Raw genomic sequence first — 23461 nt, forward strand, 5'->3', positions numbered from 1 at the left:
TCAGAAAACTGTTCTCATTTTGGAGTTAATTCCCACAACGTTTCGGCCGATGCAATCTACGACCTTTTTCTGGTACATCTAGCCAAGCTTGGAAATCTTTATGCTGCGCTCAGGAATCTGTACGGAAATTCAAACAAAACCCTTTATTCATCCGTGAGGGTTGCTTGCTCTCGTTCTGTCAGTCATGGCCTGATTGAAGTCTTAACTAATTTGTAGTTGTATTCTTTGTATTGTCCGTATTGAGGATTGAACCTTCACCTCCAAAAGACTGTCACATACATCTGATTATTACTTAACAGCTGCAGAACGAGATAAAACTGCATCCGTTGATTTCAGTTGGAAATTCTACGCAGATTCCCGAGTTTAACAAAAAGATTCACGAGTTCGACAAAATACACTTGAAGAAGGTCGAAGGATAGGCTGGCTGAAACGTAATGAGAATAACATTCAAGATGAGAATGATAGTCCTAAGAATTCAAACAATAAAAATCTAAAAAATTCTTAAACACACACACACACACACACACACACATATATATATATATATATATATATATATATATATATATATATATATATATATATATATATATATATTAATTACATTTTCACCCCAATCAAGGCACATTGCCACTTTGATGTAGGGGGCTACTATCAGGGAATAAGCTACAGGGGTACTATTTTGGGAGTTGGGCAGCAAGATGTCGGTTCACGTTACACTTGAACTTCTGCATGTCAGCACAGTTGGGGAAGCTTAGCGGTTGTGGGAAAGAAACTACTGGAGTAGAAGGTTCTCTTACATTTAGGGATCTCAACCGTGAAGGGGCGGGATTTTGCTGCTTGTCAGGTTTGTCGGGGGTATTTATGTCGAGGGGCTCCAAGTGCTTGCAGTTCATCGGAGCATTCACCGTTAAAGTACTTGTAGAACGGGCAGAGGGATGCTAAATTTCGTCGATGAGACAGAGGCTGATGCTTAGATGACAGTTCAGGACCTATCAGGTTGACGACTCTCTTTTGAATACTGTCTAGGAGTAAGAGGCTAGTAGCAGATGCACCAGCCCAAATATGACAACAATACTCCATACATGGACGAATGGTGGCCTTATACAGGTACAGGATACTTTTGGGCGTTAGTAGCTTTCTAGCATGGCACACACACACACACACACACACACACACACACACACACACACATATATATACACCTATATACACACATACATATACACACACATATGTTTACACACACACGCACACACACATATATATATAAACTTTTCAAAACATTAACAACTTTTAGTAATCGAAAATATTACATTAATAGTAAATAATAAATGGAACTATGACAACAGCATATTCTTTTCATTGTTTTGACTCTCGAGTATATATCCGACACAGTTAATCAACCGAGAACCACATCACTCTATATGAAAGCATATAAGATATCAAGGGATACACTCTCGAGAGTTAAAACAATGAAAGGAATATGCTGTCGTCCTAGTCCTAATAATAAATTCCTAACAAATAAAGCGGGAAATTGAAACCATAACCTTGAGATCTTTAATCCTAGATTATATCGACTGAGCAATTTGAAGTTATAAATAGAGCTTAAAACATTACCATAAAAACCATTTGGTGTGACATTCAAGATTTTAACATGAATTCAAACATAAGTGATTACAAAAAAAAAAAAAAAGGAAAAATAAATGAAGAAATAAACATTCGTTCCATATTATCGGTAGTCATTACATGTCAACATTGGGGACCAACACGTTGTATGCAAACAAAGATAAGGAAATAATTTGACTCACTTTTTTTTCAATTGAAGTAACAGACATTTATTTACATGTACTTCAAAAATAAAGCTTTGTCCCTTGTTCAAAAGTCTTCTTGCACCCTAATGTGCTTAACAAAACTTTGCTGTGTTGAACACGTGGTACGCTTTCTTTGTCGGACCATGTTTAGGATACATCTTTCCCTCTAGCTCATGGGCTACCTATGTAACATGTCTATTTTCGCTCTCTTATGTCTCGAATACGTCTCGAATCGCTGCTTCTCTGAACACATGTGCCCTTCTTATTTCTGCTGTCACATAGCTCACCCGGCTTGGTCGTTTGCACATGACTGCTGCTGTTAACCCAGTGTAAAAGGCTATGTTACATTAAAACAAAGATGTTACTTCAAACGTAATTGAGACAGACTCATGGAAATGATATTTTAACTTAAGTGTTACAAACCAATAAAAGCCTATTTCAAACTTAAGCGTGGCGTACCAATAAAAATGTTATTTATAACTTAAGCATGACAGACCAACGGAAATTCTATGTCTAATTTTAATACGGCAGACTAACAAAAATGCTATTTAAAACTTATGTGTGACAGATCGACAAAGATGTTATTTCAAACTTAAGTGTGACAAGCTGACAAAAATACTATTTCAAACTTAAGCTTTACAAAGAGACCAAAATTCTATTTAAAACTTAAGTATGACAGGCCAATAAAAATACTATTTCAAACTTAAGCATGACAGACCAACGAAAGTGCTATTTCAAACTTAAATGTGACGGACAAACCGACGGACAAAACCTCTCCTAAAGATGTTAGGGCGCATCTCACAACAATCGTCTGATGTTCGTACGCGAATGTTTAAAGCCATATCAGGACAATACTTGATAAGAAATTAATTAATTCTTAAGTAAAGAAGCAAACACAGAAGCTTGGTTTTAATCCGTCTTGTCAGTTCGGCGAAAGACAGGACTGCCGCTCTGATCTCAACACCTCCGCCATTTTATCTTAGTCTCAAGAATTTATTATTTGTATGAGTATCAAAATCGAATTGAAATTAAAAAAGAGTGCGCAACTTCAATTTGAAACAGCTCAATTTCATTTTAAAAAGAGTTCAACTTCAATGAAACTAGAACTTAACTTCATTTTAAACAGAGCGCTTCAATTTGAAACAGAGCTCAATTTCATTTTAAAAAGAATTCAACTTCAATGAAACTAGAACTTAACTTCATTTTAAACGGAGCGCTTCATTTTAAATAGAGCTCAATTTCAATTTAAACGGAGCTAAACTTCAACTAAAACAGAGCTGAATTTCATTTTAAATAGAGCTTATATTAAAATATTCTATAATATTATATTAAAAAAGCTCAACTTAATTTTACACAGAGGTCTCAATTTTAAAAAAGCCCAACTTCAACTTAAACAAAGCTAAATTTCATTTTAAAAGGTGCTCAACTTCATTTGAAATAGAGCTCAACTTCAATTTAAACAGAGTTCAACTTCAATGAAAATAGAGCTTAACTATTTTAAACAGAACTCAATTTCATTTTAAACATAGCTAAACTTCAATGAAAACAAAGATAAACTTCATTTAAAAATGAAGCATATATATATATATATATATATATATACACTTGTGCCCGATATTATTCATACCCCCCTTGAAAATTGAGTTTATTAGGTGTAACTTTTGTAAGAATGTATTGTTTACGTCCATATTGATACATATTCTTAATAAACCTCTTCTGATCATTTTCGTCATTTTAAAATCTCGGGATACTTGTAATAAAAGAAATATACAGCTATTTATAAAATCTGCAATGTTCAAAAATAATCATACCCCCTTATTTTTTCAGTATTAATCGAGTTTCTGACTGTTTGTTTTCTGTTTGATTCTTATTTTGAATGCTTTTATACAACCTTTGATTAATTTCATTTCGTTTTTTGCATTTTTCAGAAATTAAAATGATATCAACTGAAAACCAATTAAAGAATAAAAATTATTAGAATGGGGAAGAAAAAAGAGCTTAGTAATGATCTTAGGACTAAAATTGTGAATTCACATAAGGATGGTTTAGGTTACAAGTCAATTTCCAAGAAATTTGAGGTCCCTACAGCAACAGTACAGAGCATCATTAAAAAATTCCAGAGCCACCACACAACACACAACTTGATTGGTAGAGGAAGGAAAAGGAAACTGTCTGCTAGAGCCACCAGGAATATTGTAAGAAGTGTTAATGCAAATCCAACCACCACTAATAAGGACATTTTAGAAAATCTGGAGTCTTCTGGCATAAAAATATCAACGCAAACATTGCAAAGGACTCTGCATGAAAATGGTCTGAAAGGAAGAAGACCAAGAAGGACTCCATTGCACACCGGAAAACACCGTGCAGCACGTCTAAAGTTTGCTAGGACCCATGTGAATTCTCCAGAGTCCGTTTTCTCAAGTATTTTGTGGACTGACGAAACAAAAATTGAATTGTTTGGCCATATGGATGCTTCTTACGTTTAAAGGAAGAAAGGAGAAGCTTACAACCCAAAGAACACCATACCCACGGTGAAACATGGTGGTGGTAGCCTAATGTTTTGGGGCTCCTTTTCGGCTAGTGGTCCAGGTAGTTTGGTCAAGATAGATGGAACCATGAAGAAGGAGCAATATTTGGAGATACTCCAGAAAAGCATTAGACAGGATGCGGAGAAGCTCCATTTAGGACCAAACTGGGTCCTTCAACAGGATAATGATCCAAAACATACTGCCAAAATAGTCAAGAAATGGTTTGAGGATAATCAAATTAATGTTTTGGAATGGCCTAGCCAGAGTCCCGACCTGAACCCTATCGAAAACCTCTGGCACATATTGAAAACTGAGGTTAAAAAGCGGAAACCTAGAAATTTGAGGGATTTGGAGAACTACTGCATTGAAGAATGGTCAAAAATTAGTGTTGATGCTTGTAAAAACCTTGTTGATAAATATCCCAAACGGTTACAGGCAGTTATTAAGAATAAAGGGCATGCTATTGACTATTAGTAAGAGAGGTATGAATAATTTTGAACTAGTGCCATTATTGTTTTTCTTTGTATAATGTTTCAAATTTGCATAATTTATTTATTTGTTGAGTTTAAATTAAATGCTTATGCTTGCTTTATTGTTTGAAATCCCTTTAATATTGTCTACCTTCTGGTTTGAGCAATATTCTTATAGAAATCTCAAAGATCCGAGGGGTATGAATAATATCGGGCACAAGTGTATATATATATATATATGTGTGTGTGTGTGTGTGTGTGTGTGTGTGTGTGTGTGTGTGTGTGAAAGTGTCTCTGTGTGTGTCTTTGTATCTGTGTAGCTGTGTGTCTGTGTGTCTGTGTACATTTCCCTATGCAATAACTCTGTCAATTTTTAGTCTACAGACTCGAAATTTAATATACAGTTTACTGAGATTTGGGAAAATCGATGTGATCGGTTTTTGGTCAGAAATTTGGCGATAAGAGGTCAAAGTTCAACGATTTGACTTTTGAAAACTCTACCAAACTCCTCCGACAATGTTGGGTCTACGCACTTGAAATTTTAGATATAGGTACCTTGGACATGGATCTAACTTAATAACTTGATTTGAGCCCAAAACAATAAATTTTAAGGGGTCATAATAGGGGTCAAAGTTAAAAAAAAATTGACCTCTGCGGTCTCTTCCAAATTACTCAGACAATTTCTGGTTTAAATATTTAAAATTTTACATAAAGGGTATTCAGAAATAGGGCAAGCTTTTTCATCAGTTTTTCATCAATTTTTAGTTACCAATATATAAATGTATGTATGTCTGTATGTCTGTTTGCATGTCTGCCTTAAACTTTCAATAGAGGCGACGGATTTTACCAAGATTAGTATCGTTTTAGTTCGATCTTTCATACGACAAATATCGAAAAATTGGCTAAAAACATTAATATCTTCCTCTTCAACTAGGCACTTTTCTACAGGAGGGGGGGGGTCACTTTTTTCGCCGATATTTTTGAAAGTTATCCTCTCCTTTAGATTGTCTAGCCTTAATTTTAAAAAAATGTCGCATCCGGTTTGGCCGTGGTCATAAGAGCATAAACGTTCTTTCTTTGCGGTACGGTTTCGAGCCTGCCTTCCTACTACCACATTTTTTTTTTTGCTCAACATACACATCCAAACATCCGGACAACGCCGGGCGCCCATGCTAGCATATATATAAAAGTGAACGTGTCTGTGCGCGCGCGCGCGCGCGCGTGTGTGTGTACATTTGCCAACGCAATAACTCTGTCAATTTTTAGTCTACAGACTCGAAATTTGATATACAGGGCACTGAGATTTGGGAAAATCTTTGTAATCCATTTTCAGCCAGAAATTTGGCTGTTAAGGGGTCAAAGTTCAACGATTTGACCTTTGAGAACTTTACCAAACTCCTCCGACAATTTTGGGTCTAAACACTTGAAATTTTAGATACAATTTCCTTGGACTTAATAACTTGATGTAAGCCCCAAACTATAAATGTTAAGGGTCATAATAGGGGTTAAAGTTAAAAAAATTTACCATTGTTTTTTTTTTTTGCTCAGCATACACCTCCAAACACCCGGGCAACGCCGGGCACCCATGCTAGTATATCTATAAAAGTGAAAGTGTGTGTGTGTGTGTGTGTGTCTGTGTCTGTTTACATTTCACTACGCAATAACTCTGACAATTTTTAGTCTACAGACTCGAAATTTGGCGATTAAGGGGTCAAATTTCAACGATTTGACTTTTGAGAACTCTGTCAAACTCCTCCGACATTTTTTGGTCTAAACACTTGAAATTTTAGATATAGGTTCCTTGAACATGGATCTAACTTAATAACTTGATTTGAGTCCAAAACAATAAATGTTAAGAGGTCATATTAGGGGTCAAATTAAAATAAATCGACCATTTTGTTTTTGCTCAGCATACATCTCCAAACACCCGGGCAACGCCGGGCCGAAATACTAGTATATATATATATATATATATATATATATATGCTTCATTTGAATGTTATCATAGATCAGAGAAATTAACATGGAAAGTTTCAATGTTTGCAACGTGTCTGTTTCCAGAGCGCAGTTTGGTGAGTGAGTTGATCAAAGCGGCGATTGGTAGTCAACTTGAAGAAAATGCTCGTCCACCGGAAGTGACCGATCAAGGATTCAGACAAGCAGCGTCACTTCCGCCAATCATAGAAACTGGAAACGTCGAATCTGGCCAGAAAGAAAATAAAACGACAACGCACAAGGTTGATAGGTATATGCATATTTATTCCATTTAAAGGAAATTTATGTTTTATAGTTACAAGCGAGACCTGTGGAAATTCAATAGTGACTTTTTCATATGTAATATATTGATGTTGGCATTCTGTAGATGTCCAGCGTAAATGGAGACGTTCTGATTTTTTGTAACTCTTTTGTTAAAACTGCAAAAGTGTTTATCCAAGCTAAATATGCTCGCCGTAGCCTGGTCGTTAAATACGTTTAAATATGAAATTTTAATTCTTGCAGATTTCATATATATTATTATAGGGTCAATTTTCTATCGATTCTTATATATTAAAAAATTGTGATTTCAAAATAAAAAATATATCGATATGACTTGGGTGCATCATCTTGATTCGAAACCGATCTCAATATTTATGAAGAAAAATAACAACAACAACAACAATATATATATATATATATATATATATATATATATATATATATATATATATATATATGCAGGTGATTAAATAACTTACTGACTAGATGGTTTTCTAACGAATGATAAAAAATATTTTTTATATAGTTTTAAAGGCTGAAAACTTCAAAGACTATATATATATATATATATATATATATATATATATATATATATATATATATATATAAACTTAAGTTCTTTCATCTATAATCGAAACCAAAACTTATGAAGAATTCTTGGTAAAATTATTTATTACAAATAACCGAAGTCCATAACAATTAAACGACATCCACTTAGCTTGTTAAGAGTCAAGAGGCCGAGAAGAGATTGTTCCGGTTTTAATTTTTTAAAGGTTTTTACCAAGATACAGGTCAAAAACACGTGTAATATATATATATATATATATATATATATATATATATATATATATATATATATATGATGTGACCACCTGATATAACCTCCCTGTGACGAGGAAGACTCGATATTTTCATTGCAAACTTTGCATCCGTATAAGCTGTATTGTCTGAAGAGGTATCTAGTAACTGGTAACTAGCTGACTGAAACATGCTCATGACTGTGTAGCAACATATTACTGCTTATGTAAAACCAAATAAAGTGTATATCCTGCTCTGGTTTGGTATTGAGCACTCTTGTATTAACCTCGTTATACTTCATTGGTTACTTAACCTCGGGAAAAAAATAACCTCAGATTATATATATATATATATATATATAAAAATAACCTCAGATTATATATATATATATATATATATATATATATATGTATATATATATATATGTTGGCACTTAAGTCATCTATTTTTTCATAAATAATTTTATGAAGAATTCCTCATAAGTTTTGGTTTTGGTTTCGATTATAGCTAATGGCACTCCAATAATCTATTTTTAAAAATAATTTTATCAAAAATTCTTCATAAGTCTTGGTGTCGGTTTTGATTCTAGCTGATGGCACCTTAGCAATCTACTTTTTTTTATAAATAATTTTATCAAGAATTCTTCATAAGTTTTGGTTTCGGTTTCGATTATAGCTGAAGGAACTACAGTTATATATATATATAACCGAATCTCAAACTTTATATATATATATATATATATAACCGAATCCCAAACATATATATACATATGTATATATATATATATATATATATATATATATATATATATATATATATATATATATATGTAGTCATCGACATACAGTCCTGTTTCGTTGTATCACAACTCATCAGTGCCGTTAGACTAGCATCTCTCCCAAGCCAAGGATTGAACCTAGAACCGTCGTGTTGACAGTCGGCAGTTCTCCCACTCAACCATGGAATCGACGGACGTAAATAACTCGTCGGAATGTCTATTTAAATAGACATCCGCCACCACTCTTACAGTGCTCAAACCGCCTGTTTGTAAACAAACAAACAACGAGCTTCGCATTTTTCAGCCAATTAAGTAGCGGGTGAGATTATTTACGACAGTGCTCTACCCAAAGAGGGGGGGGGGGCTTAAAATATATTTGTAGTCATCGACATACAGTCCTGTTTCGTTGTATCACAACGCATCAGTGCTGCTAGACTAGCATCTCTCCCAAGCCAAGGATTGAACCTAGAACGGTCATGTTGACAGTCGGCAGTTCTCCCACTCGACCATGGAATTGACGCCTGTAAATAACTCGTCGGAATGTCTATTTAAATAGACACCCGCCAACACTTTTATAGTGGTCAAATCGCATATTCGTAAACAAACAAACAACGAGCTTCGCATTTCCAGCCAATATATATATATATATATATATATATATATATATATATATATATATATATATATATATATATATATATATATATATATATATATATATATATATATATAAGTTTGGGATTCGGTTTCGATTCAAGCTGAACCCAAGTTATAAATTTATAAACCGCAACTTTATAATATATAAAAATCGATAGAACATTAACTCTCTAATAATATATATGAAATATGCAAGAATTAAAATATAAAATTTAAGTGTATTTTAAGACTTGGCTATGCCGGGTGTCCGTGCTAGCTTAGATAAATACTTTTGCAGTTTTAACAAAAAAGCTACAATAATATCAGAGCGTCTCCATTTACGCTGAACATCTACAGAATGTCAACATCAATATATTACATATGAATCAGTCCGTTGTGGAATTTCCACAAGTCCCGCTAGTAATGTAGTAATATGTTAAGTATTGTGGCATAACTGTAATTAAGCATTAGTACAAATCTGATTTTTTTTGTACAGCATGCAGTGTTTGCGTCAAGCAAAGAGAATGAAGAAAAAAAATGGCTGCTGTGTTTACTATATATATATATATATATATATATATATATATATATATATATATATATATATATATATATATATATATATATATATATAGCAGAGCTATCGAAGCAGACATTTGCTTTTTGTGTGGTGCTCAGTAACAAGCTTCAAGGACACATTTTTCCCCACGTTATAGAGTAGATACGAGTTTAACATGGATTCATATGCTTGAAATTCAGACAAAGTATTTGTAAACGGGATATTTTTTTTTTTACAAATCCCACGTCCTATCAACAATTTTATAACTACAGAAAATAACTAGGATGGTGGTGGATTTAATTTTCTAGCTAGGCATGATTGATCTAACCTCCGTCTTTGAATTTTCCCTTGTGTGTTGTGTTGCCATGTGATCTGCCAAGGGCAGATAATCTGATTAAAAATTAGTACAAAGCTGATTTTTTTTTTTGTACAGCATGCAGTGTTTGCGTCAAACAAAAAGAATGGAAAAAAAAATGGCTGGTGTGTAGGTTGGCGATCTCGAGAGATAACGAGATTTCAAGGCATCTAATATGCATATGAAAGGCAGATGGTTTCAGTAAAGTGAGTTTTGTCAGATGTCTATTGAATTTTGAGACCCGAAATTGTGAGAAGGAGAAGAATTAGGTGTGTATTGAAATTTAGATACCGAGATTTCTGAAGAAGGAAAAGAATTGTATAAATGCAGATGGTTTTTAGTTAAAATTCATTTTTTGGAGTTTCGATTTTCATTATTCTGAACAAACACTATAAATAGTTCATTCTTGATTTCTTAGAACCGCATGCCTATGGAATTGCCTTCCGTTTTCCTGCTTTCCAGCTGACTACAATATGGTTGTCTTCAAGTCTAACGTAAACAAAAAATGGTGGTATCCTTCTATCGATCCAGTAGATATCTCACTGCTGATGCAATTCTCTATCTATATATGATCAGTCCAGTAGTGTGCGCTGTAGGAGAGTATATATACAGAGACCTTGACCTTTGACCTTTACCTTGCAAAATTGTGTGCACCATCCCTAGGTTGGGGCTCATCATCATGCCAGGTTTGGTCATAATCGATGCTGTCATGTAGGCTGTGGGAGAGTTGTACACACAGACATACACACATAGATGAACACTACTACTTTATATATAAGAACTGTAAATTTTATTTTACATGAATTCATTGTTTGATACGATACTAACATAAGAAATATTAAAGTTTCCTTAATCTGTGATGTTTCAAAGAAATGAGTTTTTCTGATAGATATCAGTAAAGATATTAGTAATATATATATATATATATATATATATATATATATACGTTTTATTTTTTATTACTGTATCTTTCTGTTAAGTTACATTATTATTTCAGCTACTTGGCCCTTTTTTTGGCCGTCTGTAGCATCCTAAGACTTTCTGTAAAAGTCTGAGGATGCTACAGACGGCCAAAAAAACGGCCAAGTAGCTGAACCAATAATGTAACTTAACAGAAAGATATGGTAATAAAAAATAAAACGCATATTTGCTCTACAACGGTATTGAGCACTTTCTTCAGTTTTTATTAATTACCATTTCCACTATATATATATATATATATATATATATATATATATATATATATATATATATATATTCGTTGACATACCGGCTCTTGCCAGATCACCCAAGTTAAGCAACGATGAGCCTGTCCGGTATCAGATGAATGGCCATTTGGGAAAGCTATGTGCCGTATATATCGCGCCTAGACATAGAAATTTCTAGGTTGCTATCAGGGGCCGCGTTTAATTAATTAGGAGAGATGCATCGCAAGTCTTCGTGATATATGCATCTAGGAGAAGGAAAACTCTGGCGTAAAAACCTGAAATCTACTGTATGCCCTGTTTTGTGGCAGACATTGCACTGACAAAGATTAGCAGTCGTACTAAAAGTGTAGTTGGTTCTACACAAAGCATTCACCATTATAAACAAATCATCTTTGTGGATTTCTGAATAACATAGTGGCTGTGGTGAAGCTCATTAGTCACTACTGATGCAATTCTCTACTGATATAAAAACCAGGTACGTCCAAGGATGGAGTACTGTTGCCACATCTGGGCAGGAGCTGCTAGAAAGGACCTTGATAGAGTTCAACCTGCCTTGATAGAGTTCAAAATAGACTTTGTAGCCTCGTAGGGGATGTCCTTTTCTCTTCCCTGCAACCTCTATCTCACAGAAGAGATGTTGCAAGTTTGTCTCTGCTTTATCGTTATTTTCATGGAAAGTGCTCGGCTGAGCTCCAATCTGTGGTCCCCTCCTTCGCCAAACTTTCACAAGAAACACCCATCTAGCTGAAAACACTATCAATAATTTCCCCCCACTCTTTATCTGTGCCTAAACCTAAACGTAGATTTCATGAGCAAAGCTTCTTTTTTAGAACAGCACACCTGTGGAACTGTCTTCCATTTTCCTGCTTTCCAGCTGACTACAATATGGTTGTCTTCAAGTCCAACATAAACAAGTTCTTGATGAGCCGTTCTACTTAAGTTCCTATTTACAATGTCTCCCCACGGGACAGAGTTAGACACCACGGTCGTTTTTTAATGTGGAGAAAAGGAACAAAAATAAAAATTGTCTCAGTCGTGAAGGATTTCTCCTCCACTGACAGGGAACAACAAATTGAAGTGCAGCATCTGAAGAGCAGATACTACACTTTGATCTTGACCCGAAGGCCATAACGTTCTATTTAAGTTAACAAATTCACCGAATTTCCATTACTAACGATTACTATATTGTTCAACTGACTACTGTACACTCTTAACTCTTATCCTCGAATGGTCTCTGGGCCTTGATAAGTAGTTATGCCTATGTAAAAAAAACAAACAAAACAAAACAAGTTTTTGATGAGCCGTTCCATATAAGTTAACAAATTTACCGAATTTCCATTACTAACGATTACCTTATTGTCCAATTGTCTACTGTACACTCTTTAACCCTTATTCTTGAGTAGCTTCTTGGCCTTGATAAGTGGTAATGCCTATGTAAAAAAAAAAAATAATCCATATTTATTTTTGTAACCCTCTTTTAAATTGGGTTTTGTGAGCCTCATGTAAATATCTCCTTGTCCCCTTCCCTCCATTGAGAAACGTTGCTTTAAGAGAGTTTCTGATAACACCGCAATATGACCATGGATGAAACGTGGACCCATCACTCTTTGGAGTCAAATTGGCAGTCAGCTGTGTGGACAGCAGCAAATGAAAGCCATCCAAAGATGCAAACATCAGTAGGCAAAATAAAACCGTTTCAAGATATGAAATATAAGTGATCAACCAATTTGCATTTTTTTTTTTTACACATGAACCACTTATCAAGGCCTGGATACCACTCGAGGATAAGGGTTAATGGGTATGCATTAGTCGGTGTGATTATAGCGTAGTAAACATATGTAGTGGGAATTTTCTAAATTGGATTACTTAGAAACTTTAGTCCCTTTGCAATCACGGTCGGTCGTACAAAAAAAAAAACAAACAAAAAAAAAACGGGCAAGCATAAAAAAACAAAAAAAAAAAACGGGCAAGCATAAAAAAAAACAAAAAAACAAAAAAAAACGGGCAAGCATCAAAAAAAAAAAAAGAAGACATCCCTTCTTTTTTAAAAGAAGTTTGATTTCATTATTCCGTGCTACGTTTTCAACTACTAATTATTTTATGGGAGAGCAAACTCGCATTCTCTAAACACGTGTGATACGGGCAAAAATATTCTGTCATATTGGGATTGAGTTATGTTATTATACAATTTCGATCTCTATTTGTCTGTCTGTCTGTCTGTCTGTCTGTCTGTCTCTTCCTAGCCGGAATAGTCTTTTTTAAACAAAAAGGGAATATCACCAATAGTAGCAATATTATTTAACCTGGAGAGAGAGAGAGAGAGAGAGAGAGAGAGAGAGAGAGAGAGAGAGAGAGAGAGAGAGAGAGAGAGAGAGAGACCGTAGCGAGCAGAAAGTAGGAAAAAAAAAAAGTTACCCCGAATAAATTTCCTCTGTTTATTAATCATGAAAGGAAAGAATAAAAAGACTGGACTTATCCATTTTAAGTAAAAAGGAAATATCATCACTAGTAGTAATATTATTTAACCTTTAGTTAGAAAGAGAGAGAGAGAGATAGATAGATAGATAGATAGAGAGAGAGAGAGAGAGAGAGAGAGAGAGAGAGAGGGAGATAGTGTAAGAAAGAAGGTTCGTAGCGAGCAGAAAAAATGTTAGTCTGTCTCACTCTCTTCCTAACCCTAACCTCTAACCACCTGTCTTAAAGGTAACAATGAAAGGAAAGAATGGAATCGTCCATTATAAACAAAAAGGGAATATCGTCAGCAGTAGTAATAGTAACTCGAAGTTGAAGAGAAAGAGAGAGAGAGAAAGTAGGAGATAAAGAGGGAGGGGGTTGTAGCAAATAGAAAGAAAACAAAAGTTACTCCAAATTAATTATCCGTCTGCATTTCTCTCCTCTCTGCTTTCTCTAGACAAAAGCAAAAATTAAAAGAACGAATAAAAAGATTGTGTAGTCCATCATAAACAAAAAGGGAATAGCGGCAGTAATAGTAATATTATTTAATCAGTTGGAGCGAAAGAGTGAAAAAGATCTTTACACCATCAACGCTCTGATCCCCATCTGGCATCAATTGAAATGGATGGCTCCCATCTTGGAGAGGCTACATGTTTTGACAAGCTTCTGGGTTTGACCTTTACTCCTGATCTGAAATGGAACATGTACATCAAATCTGTTGCCAGGGATGCTGGGAAAATGGTGGGACCCTTCTACTGCTCCAGAAGATATCTCACTACTGATGCAATTCCCTATCTGTATAAATGCCAAGTACGTCCAAGGATGGAGTACTGCTACCACATCTGGGCAGGAGCTGTTAAAAACAGCCTATCCTGCCTTGACAGAGTACAAAATAGACTTCGTGGTTTAGTGGGGGGGTGCCCTTTTCTCTTCCCTGCAACCTCTCTCTCACAGAAGAGACTTTGCGAGCCTGTCTTTGTTTTATCGTTATTTCCATGGCAGGTGCTCGTCTGAGCTCCAATCCCTCGTCCCCCCTCACCAATCTTTCACGAGAAACACCCGTCTGGCTGAAACTACTGTCAACAATTTTCCCCACTCTTTATCTGTGCCTAAATCTAAACGTAGATTCCATGAGCAAAGCTTCTTTCTTAGAACTGCACGCCAGTGGAACTCTCTGCCGCTTGCCTGTTTCCCACCTGACTACAACTTGGACGTCTTCAAGTCCAACATAAACAAACTCCTGACAAACCGCCCCCTTAAGTAAGATACTCTATCAAAATCCCCAATACTAATGATTACTACAATACTATCTCATTGATTACTGTACATGCAATAACCCTTATCCCTGAGTGGCCTTCGGGCTTTGATAAGTGGTGACCTCCATGTAAAAAAAAAAAAAAAATGAGAAAGTAAAAAAAAGAAGAAAAAAGGCTACTCCGAATCAATCATCAATTAGTCAGATGCTTTTCTATCTAGTTTTTGATTTTGAAAATACGACCGACTTAATCATATAAAGTAGGTGTGAATTCCTGAACATTTATTTTACATATATCTTCTTAGGTTGATCTTGGACATGCCACGCCCTGCAACTGGAAGGCCGAAGACTCATGAAGAATTTCGAAGACAACATTGGAAAGAAGAAGAACTTGCTGAACCGGGCCCACCTGCCAAATTTAAATCCCAAGATGACACAGGTATGTTTTGCCTAGGAGCAAAGTGTAGCACCTCTTCATTACAGTAGTTTTTGGAAGAGAACTAAACATGTCCGAAATCCATGCCATAAAAATTTAAACGATTATTATTTTTTTTTTTTTGAAAATGGTGCAGATAATTGAAAAAAGAAAAAAGAAAACAGCATTACTATATTTTCAAAACGGACCAATTAGAGGAACGCATCAGTTTTTCAGTTGGAAAAAATGAGGAAGTGATGGAAAATGAGGAAGATGTAAGAAGAAAATATGTTAGAATTTAAGAAAGTCGATCTTGGGTTTATTTTCAACAACTTAGTAAGGCCTTTGATAAGGTATAGCTGGAAATATCTTCTCAATTATTAAATCATTTCTCTCTGATAGGTTCATAAGAGTAGTGGTTGATGGGTAGAAATCGGAAGCTCACAGTATTAATGCTGGAGTCCCTCAGGGATCCATTCTGGGCCCAACTCTGTTCCTGATTTACATTAATGATCTTCCAAATCACATCCTTACATCATTCATAGACATTTATGCTGATGTCACTACCATCTATGGTAAGACATCAAAGACCGTAAACGACCAAGTTCTCTCTGATTCTCTCTCCTCTAATCTTGAGCATGTGGTACAATGGGGAAAAGAGGTGGCTGGTTACTTTTAATTCATCTAAAACCAAGCTTCTATCTTTACATCATCAACGCTCTGATCCACATCTGGAATTAATGGAAATGGATGGCGCTCGTCTTAGGGAGGCTCCATGTTTTGACAAGCTTCTGGGTTTGTCCTTTACTCCTGATCTGAAATGGAACACATACATAAAATCTGTTGCCAAGTTTGCTGGAAAAATGGTGGGATCTCCCTACCGCTGTAGTAGATATCTCACTGTTGATGCAATTCTCTATCTATATAAAAGCAAAGTACGTCAAAGGATGGAGTACTGTTACCACATCTGGACAGGAGCTGCTAGAAGCAACTTATCCTGCCTTGACAGAGTTCAAAATAAACTTTGTGGCTTAGTGGGTGATGCCATTTTCTCTTCCCTGCAACCTCTTTCCCACAGAAGAGACATTGCGAGCCTGTCTTTGTTTTATCGTTATTTCCATGGCAAGTGCTCATCTGCGCTCAAATCTCTGGTCCCCCCTCGCCAATCTTTCACGAAAACACTCGTCTAGCTGAAACCACTGTCAATAATTTTCCCCACTCTTTATCTGTGCCTAAATCAAAACGTAGATTCCATGAACAAAGCTTCTTTCTTAGAACTGCACGCCTGTGGAACTCTCTTCCATTTGCCTGCTTTCCAGCTGACTACAACTTGGTTGTCCTCAAGTCCAACATAAACAAATTCTTGATTAACCGCCCCCTTAAGTGATCCAATTTACCAAATTCCCATTACTAACGGTTACAATATGATCCCATTTACTGTGCACTCTATAACCCTTATCCTCGAGTGGCCTCTGAGCCTTGACAAGTGGTGACTCCTATGTAAAAAAAAAACTCTTGCTTCACTTATTTTGTCCTGTAGTCCTCGAATTCCATGGACGATGTTTCTGACAAAGTAAGAAGAATTGCTGTTTTCTGGGTTAGAATTAATTCCATCTAACACTTATGATTGGAAAGTTTTTTACTTTGAAGTAATATTTTTTTACCTCCTTACATCAAGTGGCTTCATGCCTTGTCTGGAACGATTTCCATAAGAAAAGTACCCGATGTCTTTCTAGAAATAATCATGACTAGAAAACATTAGGGAAACTAATGTCAACATTAGACTCTTCGGATACATACGAGATGCTGCTACTGATGGTGATGATGATGATGATGATGACCACTCATCCCACGTTGTCAAGATCATGAGGCAATTGTCCGTCTGGCGTTGGTCATCAAAATTATACTACTGGGGAGCAGAGGTCATTTTTTAGGCACGAAAAACAAGCAGCAATTCAACAGTTGTTCCCTTTTTTGTATAAAAATAATAATTCTGAGTAAAAGTTACAGGAATTTTGCAGAGAAGCCAGAAAACGAAAAAAGGGTAAAAAATTTTCAAATATATAACAAATAACTGTTACCAAAGTCAAGGTAAGTTTCACGACGTTGTAACCCGTGTATTTCAGAAAGTATTCATTTGGGGATTATTTTAAAATGAAGCGTAACATATAAGCATATCATATCATGTCATATCATATCATGTCATATCATATCATATCATATCATATCATGTCATATCATATCATCTCATATCATGTCATATATCATGTCATATCATATCATGTCATATCATATCATGTCATATCATATCATGTCATATCATATCATATCATATCATATCATGTCATATCATATCATCTCATATCATGTCATATATCATGTCATATCATATCATGTCATATCATATCATGTCATATCATATCATGTCATATCATATCATATCATATCATATCATGTCATATCATATCATCTCATATCATGTCATATATCATGTCATATCATATCATGTCATATCATATCATGTCATATCATATCATGTCATATTATATCATGTAATATCATATCATATCATATCATATATCATGTCATATCATATCATGCCATATCATATCATGTCATATCATATCATGTCATATCATATCATGCCATATCATATCATGTCATATCATATCATGTCATATCATATCATGTCATATCATGTCATATCATATCATGTCATATCATATCATATCATGTCATATATCATGTCATATCATATCATGTCATGTCATATCATGTCATGTCATATCATATCATGTCATATCATATCATATCATGTCATGTCATATCATATCATGTCATATTATATCATGTCATATCATATCATATCATATCATGTCATATATCATGCCATATCATATCATGTCATATCATATCATGTCATATCATATCATGTCATATCATATCATATCATGTCATGTCATATCATATCATGTCATATTATATCATGTCATATCATATCATATCATATCATGTCATATATCATGCCATATCATATCATGTCATATCATATCATGTCATATCATGTCATGTCATATCATATCATGTCATATCATATCATATCATGTCATATCATATCATGTCATATCATGTCATGTCATATCATATCATGTCATATCATATCATGTCATATCAGGTCATATCATATCATGTCATATCATATCATATCATGTCATATATCATGTCATATCATATCATAACATATCATATCATGTCATATCATATCATGTCATGTCACATATCATGTCATATCATATCATATCATGTCATGTCATATCATATGTCATATCATATCATGTCATCTCATATTATATCATGTCATATCATGTCATATAATATCATATCATACCATATCATATCATGTCATGTAATATCATATCATGTCATATCATATCATGTCATATCATGTCATATCATATCATGTCATATCATATCATATGTCATATCATATCATGTCATATCATGTCATGTCATATCATATCATGCCATGCCATGTCATGTCATATCATGTCATGTCATATCATGTCATATCATATAATGTCATATCATGTCATATCATATCATATCATGCCATATATCATGTCATATTATATCATGTCATGTCATATCATATCATGTCATATCATATCATGTCATATCATATCATGTCATATCATATCATATCATGTCATATCATATCATATAATATCATATCATGTCATATCATATCATATCATATCATGCCATATCATATCATGTCATGTCATATCATATCATGTCATATCATATCATGTCATATCATATCATGTCATATCATATCATGTCATATCATATCATATCATGTCATATCATATCATGTCATATCATATCATGTCATATCATATAAATAAGTAAGAGGGAGGAGAGAACTTGAATGCCTACTAGACACTGTCCTCGAGTGTCTAAGGCCTCTCTGTACAAGGGTTTGTCAGAACAATCTGGCATGAGGATACTTTTTCCATAGAAGTAAACCCTGACCAAATATTCAAAATCACATTTCGTATTCACTGCCCAAATAAGATCTCCTCGCTATGGCTAACCCAGATTTTCTTTTACGAGGAATGGTGCACCTTCTCCAAGTGATGTTACCTCAAGTAACAGCACGAAACTGGATACTCCACCAGACTAGATAAATTCTTGTCCTGGAATTCAGTAAGACCAAGAGACCAAAATAACAGATATAATACAATATATGGAAAATTGTTAATTTGGGGAGAGGAAAATTATGTTCTCAATTTCTTTATTAACTCAGTGTTTGAGAAATAAAGAACTTAACTGGAACATTCGAATATCTATTTATCTCATGTAGACTTCAAGTGTTAGCCCCAAGGTTGTGGGCTCCTTGATTTCTGAGAACTTCGACTGAAGTAAAATAAGACAAAAAAAGAGAGAAGCCATATTCTTGTGAAATATTTTTTACACATGAAAAGTAATAATAATTCTCTTGTTTTGTTTTTGTAGTTAAGATCGAAGGTCAATAATTTAACTTAATAAATATTGCACCAGTAAAATACCTCATCGTGTCACATATATACATTCTTCTTTTCCAGCGATGAGCCAAATAAAGGCCCCAGTGATGGAAACCTTTCGTCGTCCAAAACGGGTTCCAATCGAGAAGCTGACCAATCCAAATATCAGAACGAGTGGACATAAGCAAGGACGAAGCGAGAACCAGTCATCGTCACAAGAGAACCAATCACAGTCGAGAATGAAATATTCAAAAGTGTCTCATGGGCGAAATATGGAGCCACGGACTCCCCAGCAAACGCCACAGACTGATAACCAATGGAAACAGGAAATGTCTATCGACAAACATTCGATTTAGATCTTTTTTCAAAATTTTTTTAGATGGTTGAATTTATTGCATAACGATTTACAAAATGATATTTTTAATTATTTTGATGTAGTGATTTAAAATACCATAAAACCCATTTGTCTTTGGCTGTCACTCAGACATGAGAAATATAACCTTTCAAATTTGCCATTTTGAAAATAACTATTTAAATCTTACAAGTAAAATCGAGCAAAAAATAAGATTTGCCGATAAATGTCACCTTAAAAATGTATTGAGCCAATTTTAATTTTTAAGCAACTCTAAATAAACAGCCAACGAGATTTCTTTTTTCATCAGAAATTATAATAATTTAATAGCGATGCACAAAAAGACGTGATTATGCTAAACAAACTAATTTCTTTTTCACTTCTGCTTCCTGTTTAGCTGAAGTCTTGCTGGTGTAAAGAAAAAAACCCATGTATTTATGTATATATATGTATGGTTATACATATTCACATGAATTGGATCAATAAAAGTGAAACTGCATAGCTGGTTCCACCATTATATCTAAGTTGTGTCAGCTTGAGTTCATCCGTCACACCTTTACATTGTTTTGCCTTCTATAAACTTAAATTTCTTTTTATATACACATTAAAGAATGCTTCAAGCAAACTAATTTAACCTATTATGAGTCGGCTAGTCCGCAAGAAAAAGCTAGTTTTTTTTCTTTTTGTTTTTCATTTGTGCGTTTAAAACCAAAAATGTTGACTTTCAACGAACAGTTAAAAAAATAAATGCTTTTGGATAAAGAAAAAAAAATTATAGAGCAATGAAACTGTCTTATTTCAAATTTAAAAAACTTTGCATGACTTGCACAAACCAAAAGTTAGAAATGAATTAGGTCAGTTCTTCAGCAATAGACAGCGTTGTAGATTTTTTTTCTACTAACGGCTTTTTGAAAAATAAAAAATTTCCGAAGTGAGGTCGTTTTTCGTCGTTGAAAAAAAAACGTTGTGGAGTCAATTTTACTTTTTCAAAGAAGGTAGAAAAATATGAGTTTGTTGAACAGAAGTTAAGTCGTTTGTCCAAAGAAGATCCTTGTGGGTCCGTTTTCGAATCTATACGTCGCTAATGTTGTGGTCCTGCTTAAGGGGTCACAATATTAAGGTGAAAGAGTCCTGGTATTCACTGCGAGTGATTAAACTACGTGTGTGCTCTCTGCTCGACGGCAGAAATGTCTGAGTTACATAGTGTCAGACGAATCCATACTATCATAGATATAGGGCTGTTAACTACCACAGAATAATAATTTTTTTTCAAGAAAATTTACGATCTTTTAGCAATTTTTTTTTTGTTTTCGAGAAATCTATAGGAGCGGGGGGCTTTTCTTTGATATATTTTCACAGTTACCATACCATGGGACCACAGGTATAATCATATATGTCACCTGTTGCCATTCTTGTGAGCACACAAAAAAGTGTCCTTTGGTTGTCCAATTCATCGGCATTTCATATTCGTGCATTGCCATACAAACTTGCTCGAAAGCATCTTCTTTTGGAGCATCATCGTGCACATATAATCAGACTTTTGCATTTGTTTTTGATGTAAGTCCTTTTTTTTTTCTTGACAGAAAGCGATAACTCCTTCATAGAAAGTGGATCTTTGGTTTACTCTCGGCAGCCTCATAACTTTTGCTTCCTTTATTGCGTCCTTTAGTCCTCACACTCCGTGAACAATATTTCTGGCGAAAGAGGAATAATTTAACACATCTAGGTTGCCAGTTTTTAACTACTTAACTACCGTCATGTTTCTTATCATTTACTTGTATGACTGTACCATAAGGAATGACGTCACTCTTCTTCTTTTAGTTACCCTCTTGGTACGTTTACAGTTTAACCAAGACATTAAAAAAAATAAAAATATTGAAAAGAAGTTATATTGTACGTACTCATTATGGAATGAAGTTTTCATACAAAAAATAAAGTCACTTAATTTGATCAAGTGTTTTTTTTTTTTCAGATGAAAATCAAATTTTAATAAGATCGATCGAGTCGCAGCCATCTTGCTTATTTCGTGAACGAGTAGACCCCCCTCCTCGTTCGCGAAATAAGACAGATAGCCACGGCTTTAAACAAAAAAGTGATTAACAAAGAACAAAATGAAAAGAAGGATAGAGAAACTCTGTAAATTCTGTGAAAAATTTAAAAATATTTATCTAGGTATTTTTTCTGCTCATGTTTCAAAATAATCTCGTCAAATTTTAACAAACTTTAAGCGGTGATTAGAGTTATCTTCCCTGACGCCTCTTCCTTATCCACGAAATAAACAAGATGGCCGCGATCGATCGATCGATCTCATTAAAGTTTGATTTTCCTCTCTAAAAAAAAAAATACTTGATCAAATCAAGTGATTTTTATATGAAACTTCATTCCATAACGTGTACGTACAATATAACATTTTGCCAATATTTTCATTTTTTAATGTCTTGATTAAACTGTATAAGTACCACTCTCTTTATAACATAATTCAGTTTGCCGCATGCGTTTTTATTGATTAAATAATTTCGTTAATGAATCATGCTCCGTCAAGCTTAGACACCCAGAAAACCATTTGTTAGAGGCCACGGGTGCGAATAAATGTTGTTTAAGTGTTGATCAAGATGGCAGTAGACTCTTTTTGCCTTGACTTCCAAAATGCTTTGTCTTCATGGAAACGTGTCTCCGAGCCAAATATTGAGTAATAAACAAACAGAAGTTCTGTTGTTGTCTACATTGGACTTTTGTGTTGAGGAAGCAGAACAGAAAAAGAAACTGTCAAGCTGGATCAAAAACAAGGTCTACACTATTGTTGGTGACGTAGGCCAAAGTAGGCCATCACCCAATGGATATTGTAGAATAAGTAGTCGACTAACGTTGCGTGTTCGTCATCACATCGGGAGTCGCTAAAATGTAGAAATGAAGTCGAGAAGTCTCATTCTAACATTTAAAAACAGCTTTATTAGATTCCAGAGTTCTGCAGAAAGATTCTTAAATTCGACAAAGTGGTCGGGTTAGGGTTAGGGTTAGGGTTAGGGTATACTGACCGAAATGTTCTGAGAATAATAC

At 34.6% G+C, this 23461-nt stretch overlaps 1 protein-coding gene across 2 annotated transcripts in view; it reads left to right on the forward strand.

Moving 5' to 3' along the window:
- The window catches only part of LOC145266608 (protein TBATA-like), an 89737-nt gene extending 68809 nt beyond the window's left edge, over window positions 1-20928 (forward strand). For both annotated transcript variants that reach the window (XM_080122505.1, XM_080122504.1), the window contains exons 6-8: window positions 6874-7057; window positions 15417-15550; window positions 20134-20928. In XM_080122505.1, the coding sequence (XP_079978631.1) occupies window positions 6874-7057; window positions 15417-15550; window positions 20134-20408 (593 nt within the window). In that variant the 3' untranslated portion in view covers window positions 20409-20928. The remainder of the gene's footprint in view (window positions 1-6873; window positions 7058-15416; window positions 15551-20133) is intronic.
- The last annotated feature ends 2533 nt before the right edge of the window (window positions 20929-23461 follow it).

Source organism: Euprymna scolopes, chromosome 41, assembly GCF_053919585.1.
Source record: "Euprymna scolopes isolate OS-2025 chromosome 41, ASM5391958v1, whole genome shotgun sequence".
Taxonomy (NCBI): domain Eukaryota; kingdom Metazoa; phylum Mollusca; class Cephalopoda; order Sepiida; family Sepiolidae; genus Euprymna; species Euprymna scolopes.